Source organism: Bos grunniens, chromosome 7 (assembly GCF_055505025.1).
Source record: "Bos grunniens cultivar Pamir isolate PY7600 chromosome 7, Bosgru_T2T1.0, whole genome shotgun sequence".
NCBI lineage: Eukaryota > Metazoa > Chordata > Mammalia > Artiodactyla > Bovidae > Bos > Bos grunniens.
In genome coordinates, this window is record NC_141171.1 from 43,812,656 (window position 1) to 43,827,278 (window position 14,623).

General features: G+C 60.4%; 2 protein-coding genes across 52 annotated transcripts; one reads left to right on the forward strand and one right to left on the reverse strand.

Moving 5' to 3' along the window:
* Window positions 1-394: 394 nt before the first annotated feature.
* PCSK4 (proprotein convertase subtilisin/kexin type 4) lies at window positions 395-6,682 on the reverse strand. 50 transcript variants are annotated; one of them, XR_015167355.1, is made up of 16 exons: window positions 6,470-6,682; window positions 6,110-6,214; window positions 4,652-4,744; window positions 4,449-4,541; window positions 4,288-4,364; window positions 4,103-4,191; window positions 3,743-3,915; window positions 3,438-3,650; window positions 3,014-3,114; window positions 2,832-2,935; window positions 2,641-2,758; window positions 2,141-2,347; window positions 1,846-1,970; window positions 1,670-1,748; window positions 1,390-1,512; window positions 395-1,244 (listed from the first exon to the last, which is right to left on the reverse strand). XR_015167355.1 is itself a non-coding variant. In XM_086411425.1 (16 exons), the coding sequence occupies exons 1-15, from the start codon at window positions 6,662-6,664 to the stop codon at window positions 1,470-1,472; spliced, it is 1,815 nt and encodes a 604-aa protein (XP_086267551.1). In that variant the 5' UTR covers window positions 6,665-6,682; the 3' UTR covers window positions 395-1,244; window positions 1,439-1,469. The 50 variants fall into 50 exon arrangements, 36 of the variants coding, with proteins under 36 accessions (XP_086267551.1, XP_086267542.1, XP_086267539.1 ...); XR_015167354.1 differs by having other exon boundaries at window positions 4,449-4,577; XM_086411425.1 differs by having other exon boundaries at window positions 1,439-1,512.
* A 1,300-nt stretch (window positions 6,683-7,982) lies between these two features.
* On the forward strand, window positions 7,983-13,382 carry REEP6 (receptor accessory protein 6). 2 transcript variants are annotated; one of them, XM_086411432.1, is made up of 5 exons: window positions 7,983-8,691; window positions 11,457-11,550; window positions 11,641-11,779; window positions 11,950-12,118; window positions 12,643-13,382. In XM_086411432.1, the coding sequence occupies exons 1-5, from the start codon at window positions 8,211-8,213 to the stop codon at window positions 12,681-12,683; spliced, it is 924 nt and encodes a 307-aa protein (XP_086267558.1). In that variant the 5' UTR covers window positions 7,983-8,210; the 3' UTR covers window positions 12,684-13,382. The 2 variants fall into 2 exon arrangements, with proteins under 2 accessions (XP_086267558.1, XP_086267559.1); XM_086411433.1 differs by having other exon boundaries at window positions 7,983-8,325.
* The last annotated feature ends 1,241 nt before the right edge of the window (window positions 13,383-14,623 follow it).

Here is a 14,623-nt window from a genome sequence, read left to right on the forward strand (position 1 = left end):
ATGGAGCAACTAACCCCATGTGCCACAACTACTGAAGCCTGAGCACCTAAAGCCTGTGCTCCACAGCAAGAGAAGCCACCACAACGAGAAGCCCACGCACTGCAACTAGAGAATGCCTGTGTGGAGCAATGAAGACCCAGTGCAGCCAAAATTAAATTAAAAAAGGATGGGAGAGCAGTAAGAGCAGGCCAGGACACTTCAGGGCACTCAGAGGCTTTGCCACAGCTGTCATTCAGGAGCCCACCAGCCCCCACCCCCCAGGACATGGGCTCTGGACTCCACTGACCCCGACCCTTTCTCCAGGGATAGACATGGTATGCATGGGACACCCCCACCCCCAACAGCAATCGCACCGTGGGGAAGAGAGTGGTGCTCTAAGGACCCCACAGACTTCCACCTTCTATTCAACCTTTATTTGCAAATTCTGCACAGTCAGAGGATGAGGTGCCCGAGAGGAGACTCTGGACCGTGTCGTCTGCTCCACCTCTCCCTCCCTCCACTCTGGGACAGGGAAGGGATATCGGGGTATCGGCCCCCCGCCTGGTTCCCGCCCCCCCAACCCACACCACCCAAACTATGCAATGAGACTTCTCTCTCTCTCTTTGACCTTGACTTGCCAAGTCCGGGGTGCAGGATCCCACGTGGCCACCCCTGGCCTGTGCCTCCGAGGCTGCCAGGACCTTCCCGGGGCAGGTTCCTATGGGGCGCCAGTCTGGACAGGAGGATGGGGGTGCCCACCAGGGCTTGAGCAAGGTGCATGCTGGCTGTCCTTGTCAGCTGGCTCTGGGTTCCAGCCTGCTGTGGGCTCTGGAGTGGCAACTGGAGTGGCCCCCTGTCCTAGGGGGTCCCATCCATGGCAGCAGGCAGCCCGTGAGGAGAACATGGCAGAGGAGGGGGTGTCCCAAATGCCATGGCCAGCAGGGACAGTACCACGGCCTGGGCTGGGCCATGGGGGTAGGGACAGGCAGTCGCCGTGGAGTGGGAATGGCCCTCAGCGGGGTGGAGGCCCGAGCAGGAGCCCTGCTGCTCGTCCAGCATGGACTGTGGAGGGCAGGCAGTGCAGTCCAGCGGGGAGCTGCCTCGGCAGGTGTAACAGGATGAGTGGCAGCTGGAGCAGACCCGCATGGCAGGCACAGCTGAGTGCCCGGGTCCAGCGGTCACCGCCTGCTGGGTGTGGTTGAAGTACCTTGGCGGGCAGTAGGCGAGGCAAAGGTGGCCCAGGATGTAGGCGGGGCTGTGGCACTCTGCATGAGGGACAGACACGTCCATGGGGCTGTGAGGCTGAGACCTGCCACCCCGGCCTGCCCGCCCCTCCACCCCAGGCCGCACACGCACACTGCCCCTGCTGCCACCTCCCTGCAAATGGGCCATGCCACGCCGGGCACTCACCCTGGCACAGCCCCTCTGTGTCCCTCTGCACACACGCGTTGCTGGTCACCTGGGGGCCCGAGGGCCGCGCTGTCATGTCCTCAGCCGTCCCGTAGAGCAGCAGCGTGTAGCGGTACAGCGTCCCTGGGCAGGGGTCGTGGTGGGTACGGGGCGGAGCGGGAGAGGCTGTCAGCAGCCTGGTCATGCCATTCCGGGCCCCCCGCCCTGCCACCCACATCCCATCCTGGACACAGACAGTGCAGAGTTGCCCAATACCCTCTGTGGGCTGGGAACCAGACACCTGGTGTATGCTGGTAAGTGAGCACCTACTGAGTGCCAGTTCTGCCTGCTCAGTCTCTCCCAGGAGACCAGTGGGAGCCCTGTAAGGTGGGGGGGGGGGCAGCTAAAGAGGCCCTGGGCTCCAGTCTGCAAGGTGGGTAGGGGTGGAGCCCCAGCCAGCACCCGGCCGGACCTCACCTGTGTTGAAATAGTAGCCCTTGTTCTCCAGGCCCAGGATCCACAAGCCCCGAGGGTCTTCGTCCCAGAAGTGGGTGGACATGAAGATCCAGTTGTTGTAGCCTTGGCTGCTGACGTCAAAGGGTCTGAGACAGACAGGTGAGAGGGGTTCATAACCAGAGTCCTGACCAGCATGGCCAATGTGGACAGGGCTGGGGTCCAGCCTGCCTGACCTGGGGGTGCTCAGGCTCCTCCCCATAGGGGCACCCAGGAAGGAGGGAGAGTTTGCACCTAGGGCTGGCCTCTGCCCCTGCACCTGATGGCCACGAGGGTGGAGCGGGTGCCCATGGGGCTGGTGAGGGAGATCTCCAGGTCCCCACGGCGGCTGTAGGACAGGGACAGCTGCACCTGCACGTGCTCCAGCGAACGGATGGAGTTGGCGTGGCCGGCGCAGGCCGACACATTCTTCCTCACGTGCATGACCGGCAGGATGGGGATGGGGGCCAGGGCCTCTCCTGCTGGCCTGCTGGTGGGGGGCCAGGCAGAGTTTGGGCTCAGATCCTGAAGCCTACCTTTTCCTTGTTCAGATGGGTAAACTGAGACCTCAGGGCAAGCCTCCCTGTGTCCACTCCCCAGGTAGCAATGGGAGGTGGAGGGAGAAGGCAGGTACAGAAGCAGGTGGAGGAGGGCTGGGGGAGGTGGCAGGTAGGGGGAGGGAGGGATAGGCAAGATGGCAGGAGGGAGAAGAGCTGTGGGGAGGTGGGCATAAGGGCTGAGTTGGATGCAGGCGTCCTGCGGGCAGAGGGGCGCGCTCACGTGCGGGTGTGCACGATATGAATGACACATTTCTTCTGGGGCTGCGTGGGCAGCCAGGAGCGAGCCAGGCCCACCAGCAGCGCAGCGTCCAGCAGCCCGTAGCCATAGTGGTGGCTCACTGCAGGGGGAGGGGCCGGCGGTCACGGCCCTGTGCTTGCGGCGGCCCCGCCCCCCGCCCGGCCCTGCCGCACCTCGGCGCCCAGCGCCGTTTGTCCTCCAGTCCTCCGCCTGCAGCTGCGCGGGCCTGGACGCCCGGACCACCAAATGCTGCATGTCCCTCCATGTCAAGAGCGGGCTGCGAGTGGGCGAGGGTGGGTGAGCCAGGGCCACGCTGTGGGGCGCAGGTGGCTGGTGGGACCCCACCGTCACCTACTTGGCCTCCAGAGCCAGAGCGATCATGCCCGCAGCCAGCGGGGCAGAGGCCGAGGTCCCCGTGTGCTTGTCCGTGCACTGGTGGTGCAGGTCTGTGGTGACCTGGGGGTCACAGACAAGGGTTTGGGACCAGTGCCCGTAGAAACCCCACCCTGCTTCAAAAGCCCCAAGGGCTTCAAGAAAGAGGCACCACAGAGCACAACAGCAGGGCTGGGGCACTGAGTAGACAGGAGGGTGCCTGAAGGGGTGCCAACCCATGGTCTGGGACCCCACTCTGTGTCAAGTGCCAACGGGGCAGCCCTGGGAGGAGGCCAGTTGGGGGACAGGAGGGAAGGTGAGAGACAGGCGGCTGGGTGGGGCAGGCAGAGGCAGGAGGCCTTGGGAGTCTGGCCGTGGGAGGGTGCAGGGGGCGGGGGAGCACTCACGATCTGGGGGTCCGTGGCTACACCGCTGCTGTAGGTGGTGGTGAGTGTGGAGGCGCAGGCCTCACTGTACCAGGGCACATGGCCCTGCTGGGTGGTGCTGCCCACTGAGAGCGTGTGGATGCTGTTGGTGTAGCCGTCGCAGTTACAGTTGTCATAGTGCAGGCCGCCATTGCCTGATGCCCAGATGAAAAGGGTGCCCAGCCCGCCTCGGCCCTGCAGGAGGGACCAGCACAGAAGTGGGAGTTGGGGTGGGGCGGGAGCCTCACATGTAGGCCCCAGACCCGCCATGACTTGTACCCACTCACCTTGGTCACTCCACGCCTGAAGGCTTCTCGGGTGAGGATGCCTGGGCCGTCCACCGTGCGGCCATCATCCTCGGGGCCCCAGCTGGCGCTGTAGATGTGGATGTGCTGTGGCTGCAGGCTCAGCGACTGGGCCTCAATCACGTCGGTGATGGTGCCATCCAGCATGCGCACACCTGCATGGGCAGCAGCTGCAGCCTCGCTGGACACCCTGCCTGTGCCCCGTGCTCTCCCCGCCTGGGGGTGAAGGCGTCAACGATGGGGGGTGCTCAGTTCTCCTCCACCCTGGGCCTGGCACCCTGGCACCACCGTTCAGCAGCAAGGGCGTGAGGCTGGGAGGCTCCCCACCCCTAGTCTGAGTACCTCCAATGCGGGTGTTGTAGGCGACGCCCGCACCACAGAACCTGTTGTTTGCCATTGCCGCCACTTCCCCGGCACAGCGGGTCCCGTGCCTGGCACCAGGGCAGAGACAGGAGCCCATCACATCCTCCTGGCTCCTCGTAGGGAACCAGGGGCTGCCCCCACACCCCTGGGGATGCCAGGCTTACCGGTTCTCATCACTGGGTGTGTATCGAGGCTGGGGGTCTGGGTCGTAGTCATTGAAGTCATAGCTGGCCAGGGGATCCTGGGGGAGGTAGGTGGAGACATGAGGGGGCTGCCACCAGCTGGAAGACCTGAGGCAGCCCCCACCCCATCCCTGCAGGCTCACGTAGTTGGCCCAGAGGTCTGGGTGGTCTTTCTCGATGCCGTCATCCAGGACAGAGACCACGACACCCTGGCCCGACAGCCCCTGGCTCCAGACCTGCAGGATGTTCAGGTCTGACTGCATCTCATTGTTCTGTGCAAGGCGGGGGCCAGGGTCAGGAGGGCTCTGAGATGGCCAGGCCCCGCTGCCCGGCCCAGCCAGCTCACCATGTACCACTGCTTGGAGAACCAGGGGTCTGTGGGCACCACCAGGGAGCGCTTCACCCGCCTCTGCACTGTCTGCTGTTGGAACCACTGCACCTGGTGGTGGGTGGGGGGCAGAGGAGACCACACTGTGAGAGGGGCTGGACCTGCGAGCAGCCTGCCCAACTCCCACCTTCCTGTCCTCACACCAGGATGCTTTAGAGGGCCCTGCCTCTTAGCGCTTCTGCAGATTCTTGGCCAAGAGGCCAAAATCTGATTCCAGGGTCTGGGCGGGCCTCTTACTGGGTCTGCCGGGGTGGGGGGACAGACGTGTGTGGGGGCTGAGGGTTAGGAGGCTGTGTATCTGGGCTGTCACCTACTTGTCCAGGGACCCATGTGATACAGGATGGAGCCAGGGACCCTGTATTTGCTGGGGCTGCTCTAGGAGGTTCCCATGTGCCTGAGGCTCTGCCTTGGGAGGACGCTGAAATCCTCAGAGCACCCATCCCCAAGGGACCCCCACACATGTGGTAGCTGCTGCCCAGGGCCACTGTGGCTCACTCTGCCTCTGTCCACATTCTAGAATCCCTCTCCCCAAGACACGTCCATCTCCCCTTGCAGCGTCCACTTCTCTCGACCACACTCTTCCAGGTGCAGGACACACCTGTATGGCCATACCCACCTCCTGCCTGGTCATCTAGCTGCCCCATCCCCGCCACCTCTCTGCAACTCATTCTAGGCATTCTGCAGCATCACTGTCTATGAGCCCTCCTGCCCCACCCTCTCTGAAGCCCAAGAGGCCCCCTGCCTGTCTGGCCCCCACCAGCCTTCCTCTGCTGCAACCACAGTGGCTGCTGCACCCAGGGCCTTTGCACATGCCCTTCTGCCTGCCTCGGGCCACTCTTCTTCAGACCTTTACCCTTTCCCCCTTTTCCTTGTTCTACTCCCAACCTCTGCCCAAACTGGCTCATGTTCCCCCTCCCACCTCTATCTCAGCAATCAGGTCCATCTTCTGCCCATTTGCTTAGCTCCAGACATGGAAGCTGCCCCTGAATTTTTCTCTGCCCCCCACACCCAACCCATCAGCCAGACCTGGCCTCTATCAAGACCACATCTCCAACCAGCCTCTTCTCTTGGTACCAGTGCTCCTGGCGGGTTTCAGGCTGACTCTTGTGAATCAGTCCCCTAGGCCGGCCTCTTTATACCTGGGGACCTTGATCTTTCTGGGTGAGATGCAGGAGAGAAGGGGGGTGACAAGAAATGCTGACAGGGCACCAGGCCCTGGGATGAGTGCTGCACTCACACGTTATCTGTTGCTCTCCACAGATCTTCCCCATCTGGCTCCCCACTGTAGACTAGGGAGCCAAATCGATACCAAGACTCAGAGAGAGCTGGTGACTTGCCCAAGGTCACACAGCCACTCATTACAATTACAAGGATAATAGGAGGTGGCAGAAAACTTTGAGGGAAGGCCAGGCTCACCTTAGGGTCTTTCTTTAGGCGCAGGCGGTGGCCCCAGTGCGGGGTCAGGGACTGCTGGACCACGCCCCGGTGCCGCAGATGGAAATACTGCCCGTCAGGGAAAATCTGGGAATGAAGGGGAGCATGGCTGAGACCTGGTTCCCCTGATGGAGCTCTTCTCAGGCCGGGGCCAGTCCCCTTCTTACATCTTCCCCCAACCAGGTGGCCTCTGGGGGCCCCAGAATCTGAAGTTAGACAAGGCAGGGGTGAGCTGGGGGTCCTTGATATATGGGGAACAAGGGGCCCCCCTCCCATCTGCAGAGATCTGGGTCCCCTTCTTACATCTTCCCGCCTCCTCCCGTCAATCTGGGTCCCGCCCACCTGCCCAAAGTTGACGAAGCCGAATTTGCGCGCCAGGCGATCGACCTCCTGGTAACCCTGGGACACCCGCACTGCCCAGCTGCTGACATAGATGGGGACCCGGGCCGAGGCCCACCCCACAGCCATGGGGCCAACGAGCGCCAGGCCCAGGGCCAAGGTCAGGCGCAGACAGAGCGCAGTACGGGCGGGCCGCATGGCGGCGGGGGCGGGGCCGGGGCGGGGCCTCAGAAAGCCCCTCCTCCTGGCCAAACCGCCAAGACGGCCCAAGCGCCCGCCCAGCCCCCGGCGCCATAGCAACCCCTGAAAAGCTTCAACTCCCAGGGAGCCTTGCGGCTCCCCCACTGGAAGGGCGCAAAGCTCTAATAGAAGTGTGGGGGAAACACATGCTCAGACCGGTCTTCTGTAGACTCAAACCCTCTGGAGCTTCAGTCTCCCCATTTGTACAAAGACCCGCAATTCTTCTGACCTAGAGGAGCGAGTTCACTGTTGCTATAATTGACCCCGCCCCATATTGGCCCCGCCCACTTCATATACACCCCTACCCCTAGAATAAGCCTTGCCTCCTTCCTAATCCAACCAGAATTGCGCTTTTGAATAAACCCCGCCTCCTATATTTAGCCCCGTGTTCTTGGGCTCCAAAATCAGTGCAGATGGTGACTGCAATCATGAAATTAAAAGACGCTTCCTCCTTGGAAGAAAAGCTATGACCAACCTAGACAGCATATTAAAAAAGAGACATTACTTTGCTGACAAAGGTCCATCTAGTCAAAGCTATGGTTTTTCCAGTAGTCATGTGTGGATGTGAGAGTTGGACTATAAAGAAAGCTGAGCGCCAAAGAATTGATGCTTTTGAACTGTGGTGTTGGAGAAGACTCCCTTAGACTTCAAGGAGATCAAACCAGTCAATCCTAAAGGAAATCAGACCTGAGTATTCATTGAAAGGACTGATGTTGAAGCTGAAACTCCAATACTTTGGCCACCTGATGCAAAGAACTGGCTTATTGGAAAAGACCCTGATGCTGGAAAAGATTGAAGGCAGGAGAAGGGCATGACAGAGGATGAGATGGTTGGATGGCATCACCGACTCGATGGACATGAGTTTGAGTAAGCTCCGGGAGTTGGTGATGGACAAGGAGGCCTGGCGTGCTGCAGTCCATGGGGTCGCAGAGTCGGACACGACTGAGCGACTGAACTGAACTGAAGCACCGCTTTTCCGATTCTGTCCCTCCTCCTTTATGTTCGGCCCCACTTCCCCTCTGTTTTCCCTAATAAATATCTTCTTGTTTCTCCAGTCAGCTCTGAACTTTCTCCAGCCCCGCCCACCAGCTCCGCCTCCCCAGCACTCTTCTCTCCGCCCCAGCTCCACCCACAACCGCTCAGCCAATAATCCCCCGGCCATGACCCCGCCCCTCCAATCAGCTACGTCCCCCTCCCGCTCAGCCAATCGGTGTCCTCAGTCACCGTGCCCCGCCCCCTTCCTCCAAAGTCGCGGCTGCGGCTGCCGCGGCCCTCCAGAGGGCAATGCGGCGGAGGAGACGGGGCAGGCCCCACCTCCTTTGTCCGCCCTGCCCTCCCATTGGCCAGAGCGGAGGGCAGGAGGCGGAAACCAGCCCGGGGGCGGAGACCCGTCCGGGAGTTGAGCGGTGCGGTTCGCGCCGAAGGAAGGCGGCGCGCAAGCAGTCTAGCCGGTGCGCGGGGAGACGGTCGAGTTCAAGCTGCCAGTCCCGGGCGCCCAAGTGCCATGGACGGCCTGCGCCAGCGCTTCGAGCGCTTTCTGGAACAGAGGAATTTGGCCACCGAAGCGCTAGGGGCACTCGAAGCCAAGACAGGTGTCGACAAGCGGTACTTGGCCACGGGTGAGCCGTCGAGGGCAGCGCTTGGGAGTGCCGCCCATTTTGCCGACAGGCACAGTGAAGCCCTGGGCTATCGGGGCCTCGGACCTCTCCCTTCCTGCCGCCCCTGCTGCGGGTTCCAACTCAGGCGGCGGGGCGCTCCCACAGACCAGCGAGGAGACCGAGATCCTGGGGAGGGGTCGTGGACCAGGACCTTGGTTCTGGCCGCAGTCTCTTCTCGACCCCGCCGTGCGACCTCAGTCGAGGACCAACCCCCTCTTGGCCCTGCAGCCGTCCTTTGCCCCCTCCTCCCTCCTGGCCCTGGGTGCCCTCCAGGCAGAAGTCCGGTTCTTCCGGTTGTTCTTCTGGTCCCGGGGGAGGAGAGGGCAGGTAGGTAGCAATGCCCTGCCAGTCTCGCCACCCTCTTCCCAGATGGACTGTAGCCTGGAAGCAAGTGTAGAGATCTTCCCGTTTTCCCAGGGGATGCTCCAGACCAGGAGGGGAAGCGTCACTCCCACCTCCCCTCCCGAGGTTTTCCTGCTAGAATCACCCCACCCCAAGCTCTACCCCTTGGCCTGCCCTCTCACTCTGCCCTACCCTGAGCTGGATTGTTTGACTGCTGCGGTGGGCTTGCAGAAACGTTGGCTGGGGCCCATGGAGAGGGTCCAGTCACCCCTGATTGTCACTTCCATTCCAGTCCCTCCCCTGCCTTTCCTCCTCAGTGACCTTGGGTGGCCTCTGCCATTCTCTGAAACTGTCCAGTCCCTTTAAGTACCGCCCCTATTTTTTGGTGCTTCTGACCCAACCCCCTTCTGCCACCTCTTCCAAGAAGCCCGCCTAGAATGAGTCTCGGGACAGTTAGTTCGGACACTGGGGTGCGGCTCTGGGTGAGGACGTGCCAATGTGTTTTAAGAACCTGTGTACAGATCCCGAGAGTCTGCTTTCCTCCTGTTTCCGCATCAGCTGGGGGATTGTAATGCCAGGCAGCCCAAGGAAGAATCCAAACCTGTCCCTCCAGGTTGCTGGTGCCCAACCCGTGTCCGGTCAGCCAGGGACCTCCCCTGGGAGCAAGCCCTTTATCCCCTGCCTGGCTTTCCACATCCCTGTCACCAGTGGGTGGGGAATTTAGGTCATAGAGCACTGGGGAGGGGCCCGTTGGGAGAGGCCTGCTGAGGAGTCTGGGGGTCACAGGGCAGAAAAACGGCCCAGAGCAGTAGGGGCTGCATGGGAGGCTGCCCCTGCAATCTGCCCTGTCTGGAGCACCCCCCCACTCCATCTGCTGCTGATCTCGGGGATCACCCCCGCCCATGCCCCAGGTCATCTTCCTGTTGCTGAGGCTGCAGAAATCCGGATTGAGGGAAGGGGGGCCCTGGGAGAGCTACTGCTCCCCAACTAGCAATCTCCAGGGAAGGAGTGCCACTCCCCAACCCCCTTTCCCAGATGTAGAAACCCTCAGGCCCCACTTGCCTGAGATTGTCTAAACCCTCCTCCCCTCCCAGCTACCAGAGGAGGAAACCCAGAGGAAGCAGTGAGCAGGCTGCCTCGGGCCAGCCAGGGATTCCTCCATTCCTCTCCTGACGCCAGACCCCAGGGATAAAGGCTAACACAGGTGGGGGGGGGAGGGGGAAGGGAACTCTGCCCTCTGGTCCACTGGTGGCCTCTGTTTCTCTCTGCAGATAACAGCCTGGAGGTGGGGGAGGGGTTGTAAGTGCTCCCAGAAATCAGAGGCTCCCCAAGTGACCTAGTGTGAGCCTCACCCCCACCGCCCCACCCTCCGCCCGCCAGCTTCTGTTTCATCCTGGCTGTTGAATGAGATAGAACAGGGGGAGGGTAGAGCCCTGCATACAAGAGCTTAATAAATGCAACAGCAACCATTCTGATTTCAGAGTGGCTAACACTTGTGGTTCCCACCCCCCGCCCCGCTATGTCCTCTGAACCCTCATTGCTCGGAGTGTGTTTGGACCACCATAGGGGCTCACTGTGTAGGGAGGGGTCCCCTCTTCTATCTTATTTAGTTACCCCCACACCAACCCTCAGAAACTGGGCCACTACTGCCCCATTGACAGATGGGGAAACTGAGGCTCCAAGCAAGAGACACTCACTAGGGGTCTCATAGTGGGTGAGAGTTCTCCATCTGAGGGACTCTGAATGATGCTTTGCATCCTGCCACGAAGACAAAGGCTCTCATGGGGGGGGGGGGTCCTGTTGCCCCCCAGGGACACTGGACAGTATCTGGGGACATCGGGTGGTCACGACTCGGGGTGCTCCTACCATCAAGCAGCGGGGGCAAGGATGCTTCTCCCAGCCCCACAGTGCCCAAGATCCCCCAGGAGTCAGCAGTAGCAAGGGGAAGAGACCCTTGACTAAGATCAAAGTTACAAACTCTGTTGCCTTTCTCCGCTCTCCAGGAATCAAGTATTAACAACAAAATGGCCTCATTTTCAGGTTCTTCTCCCATTGTTATTTTTGTTTAATTGCTTAGTCGTGTCTCAGTCTTTGTGACCCCATGGACTGTAGCCCACCATGCTGCTCTGTCCATGGGATTTCCCAAGCAAGAATACTGGAGTGGGTTCCTATTGACCCAAGGATCAAACCCATGTCTCTTACATATGCATTGTCAGGTGGGTTCTTTATCACCTGCGCCACCTGGGAAGCCTCTTCTCCCACTGAGAGTAGAAAGTGTTAGTCGCTTAGTCCTGTCTAACTCTGCAACCCCCTGGACTGTAACCCACCAGGCTCCTCTATCCATAGAATTCCTTGGTGACTCAGGATAAAGAATCTGTCTTCTCCCATGACTTCTATTCAAATTCTAGCCCCTTCGGCTCAGCCACTCCTATAGGGCCTGGAGTGAGATAGTTACAATTGCAGAGATCCCATATTCATTCAATAAACACTGGGCAGGTACTTGGTACAGACCAATCCTGAGGTGCCCACCTGCCCTTGGCGAGCTGGCAGTCCTGTGGGGGAGATGGACATATTAGGGTATTACAGACACAAGAGTCAGGGTTCAGAGCCATGATGGGGGTACCCAGGTGCTACAGGGGCTGTGAGGCTTCTAGGAGGAGAGATGGTGCAGGGTGCATGGGCCAGGCCCAGGGGACGCTGGGGTCAAGGCTCAGCAGGCGAAGCCCACGCCTACCGCCTTCTGTCTGCAGGAGCCGCCACTCTGCTAAGCCTGTATCTTCTGTTCGGGTACGGGGCTCCTCTGCTGTGCAGTCTCATCGGCTTTGCATACCCCGCATATGCTTCGTGAGTGCCTGCTGGGGCAGGGCTGGGGGCGGGGTGTGGCGCGCCGAGGCACTCTCTGGGCAGCCTCTGACCCTGCCATGCCTCTCCCAGGATCAAAGCTATCGAGAGCCCAAGCAAAGAGGACGACACTGTGTGGCTCACATACTGGGTGGTGTACGGCCTGTTCGGGCTAGCCGAATTCTTCAGCGATCTACTCCTGTCCTGGTTCCCTTTCTACTACGCGGGCAAGGTTGGTACCACCCGGGAAACACCACTCTATCTTGGGAGCGGGTACCCAAAGGGGTGTCTGATGGGGGAAGCCAGGTCCATCACTAAGAGTGTCTGATGGGGGAGGCCAGGCCCATCCCTAAGGGTGTCTGATGGAGGAGGCCCAGTGTGACTCCTGACCTCTGCCTATAGTGCGCCTTCCTGTTGTTCTGCATGGCTCCCGGCCCCTGGAACGGAGCTCATATGCTGTACCATCGCATCATACGTCCTCTGTTTCTAAAGCATCACGAGGCCGTGGACAGCATCGTGAGCGACATCAGCGGGCGGGCCCTGGACGTGGCAGCCGGAATGACGAAGGACGGTGCGTGCATGCAGGGCGAGTGGTGTCCATATGTCTGATCTCAGTCTCCTGGCTTCCCCCGCCCCACTCAACTTCACTCCTGCCTCCTGTCCTCCTGACTCTGACTGGCCTCCATCTGGCATCCCTGCTGCCTCTGACGAGCACTCCTCCTCCCCATCTCACTGTCCGCCTCTCTCTCCCATGCTCTCGGGAACCAGTCCTGCAGGCCTTGGCCCGCAGCCGGGCTCTCATCACCCCGGCAGCCACAGCAGTGGGCCCCTCACTGCCCTCGGAGTCGACTGTATGTAAGCACCCACCCCTGGAAGGGGGGCGTCCTAGACGTGTGTGAGTGCACATGCATGTGTGTGAGTGCCTGCATCTGCCTCTATCCCAGCCAGGGCTGGCTGCCGGTCCCTCAGGTGGGCCGCATGCTGGTCGTCAGTGGCCTGAGCTCAGGTATTACTGACTGAGCATGGCCTCCGGGCCCTTGGGCTCTCAGCATAGGCAGACCCACCTCACTTACCCCTGGCGTGCTCTCTCCACAGCAGGGAAAGTAAGCGTGAACCAGCTTCAGAAGGCCAAGTAAAGCCCCCAGCCAGCCCGAACGCAGACACACCGGACCGTGAGACAGAGGATGTGCCACAGCACAAGTCGTCTGCGCAGTCCTCCACTGACTCACCAGCAGAGCCCACCACCAGCCCCTCGATCCCTGCCAAGTCCGTCCTCAGGAGTTCTACCAGCCTGGGCCAAGCCCAGCCTCAGGCCGTGGCTGCCACCACGGCTGCCAGCACGCAGCTGCCTGGCAAGCCCCGGGGTGGGCTCCGATCTCGAGCCAACTCTTCCAGCCAGCCCCAGGCCCCCGGGCAGCAGCGTGCCCGGCCCTCTACCACTTCCTCAGGCCCTTCCCAGGGGCCCTCGGGCCCCACACATCGGCCCAGCACCACCTCCAGCCAGGGCCCCGCCCTCGGGCAGTCTCCCAGTGGCACCACCACCCCCACGCAGCCCCCCAACAATACGCCCAATGGGCTGGATGCCTCCGCCCCCAAGTCCAGCAGACGGCACCAGAAACGGCCCACGACAAAGGCCACCAGCAGCACCTCGGTGCCAGAGCTCCCTGCTTCCTGCCAGCCTGAGTCCTCCCCAGAGTACAGCTCAGAGTGCACCACCGAGGTCACCTACAGCTGGCCTGACTACAGACACAGGCTCCGCTGCCTGCAGCACTGCTGGCGGATGAAGCACCTGGCCTGCTAGGGAGGGCTCAGTAAAGCTCTCTGGACCAGCCTCATCTCCCCTGTCTGTCTTCTGGCTCTGGGGAGGGGCTTCCTGGGGGCGGGTGCTGGGCCAGCCCCACTTTACAGATGAGAAGACCAAGGCTCAGAATGGAGGTCTCACCAAGTGGCCGAGATGGACTCTGAGCCCATGTCCTTAAGCTTTCTCTCTCCCCTTCTTCAGGAGCTCTCAGGCCTGTTCACCACAATCCCCTTCTTTTTTGGCCACATCAGGCAGCATGGGGGATCTTTGTTCCCTAACCAGGAATTGAACCCATGCTCCCTGCAGTGGAAGCCAAGGAAGCCCCCTTCTTTGAAAACTCTTCCAGAGGAGCCAGCTAAAAGCAAAGTCCCACCTCACAAGAATCTGAGTTCAAGCTCTTTATTTGGGAGGGAACCCAGGAGGAGCCTATAGAAAGAGATCAAAGTAGGAGGAGAAAGAGGCTGAGAAGGCAGGGGTGGCTAAACCCAGCACATCTGCTGGCACCTGGCGCTCTGTCCCCTGTTGAAAGCACACCTGAGATTTTTCTTGCCCAGGAGCTAAGAGAGCTGGGTAGGATCCACCACCCTGCTGGTCACTGGGGAAGTAGTGGCCATTCACTCCAGCCAGCGCCCCTTGCAGGCACCTCTGCAGTAGGGCCAGGCGTGCAGTTGTTCAGTGGCTAGTGAAGTGAAAATGGCTTAGTCATGTCCAACTCTTTGTGACCCCCATGGACTGTAGCCTGCCAGGCTCCTCTGTCCATGGAATTCTCTAGGACAGTATACTGAAGTGGGTAGCCATTCCCTTCTCCAGGGGATCTTCCCAATCCAGGGACTGAACCCAGGTCTCCCCACACTGCAGTTGGATTCTTTACCATCTGAGCCACCAGGGAAGCCCTGTTCAGTGACTAAGTTGTGTCCAACTCTTTGTGACCCCATGGACTGCAGCATATAAGGCTTCCCTGTCCTTCACCATCTCCTGGAGTTTGCTCAAACTCGTCCATTGAGTCAGTGATGCTGTCTAATCATCTCTTCCTCTGATGCCCCCTTCTCCTCCTGCCTTCAATCTTCCCCAGCATCAGGGTCTTTTCCAGTGAGTCAGCTCTTTGCATCAGGCGGCCAAAGTATTGTAGCTTCAGCATCAGTTTTTCCAATGAATATTCGGGTTGATTTCCTTTAGAAATGACTGGTTGGATCTTCTTGCAGTCCAAGGGACTCAATAGTCTGCAGCACCACAATTGTGAAAGCATCCATTTTTTGGCGCTCAACCTTCTTTATG

What these genes read in the sequence shown, in the direction of transcription:
- PCSK4 (XM_086411393.1), bottom strand. Translation starts at nt 6,664, where the DNA reads ATGCGGCCCGCCCGTACTGCGCTCTGTCTGCGCCTGACCTTGGCCCTG. An exon ending in ACACCCAGTGATGAGAACCG is followed by an intron (nt 4,192 to 4,287) that starts GTAAGCCTGGCA and finishes CCCTGGTGCCAG; the next exon opens with GCACGGGACCCGCTGTGCCG. An exon ending in GCTCTGGCTCTGGAGGCCAA is followed by an intron (nt 2,759 to 3,013) that starts GTAGGTGACGGT and finishes CTCCCCCTGCAG; the next exon opens with TGAGCCACCACTATGGCTAC.
- REEP6 (XM_086411432.1), top strand. Translation starts at nt 8,211, where the DNA reads ATGGACGGCCTGCGCCAGCGCTTCGAGCGCTTTCTGGAACAGAGGAAT. An exon ending in CCCGGGGGAGGAGAGGGCAG is followed by an intron (nt 8,692 to 11,456) that starts GTAGGTAGCAAT and finishes TTCTGTCTGCAG; the next exon opens with GAGCCGCCACTCTGCTAAGC. An exon ending in AGCCGGAATGACGAAGGACG is followed by an intron (nt 12,119 to 12,642) that starts GTGCGTGCATGC and finishes CTCTCTCCACAG; the next exon opens with CAGGGAAAGTAAGCGTGAAC.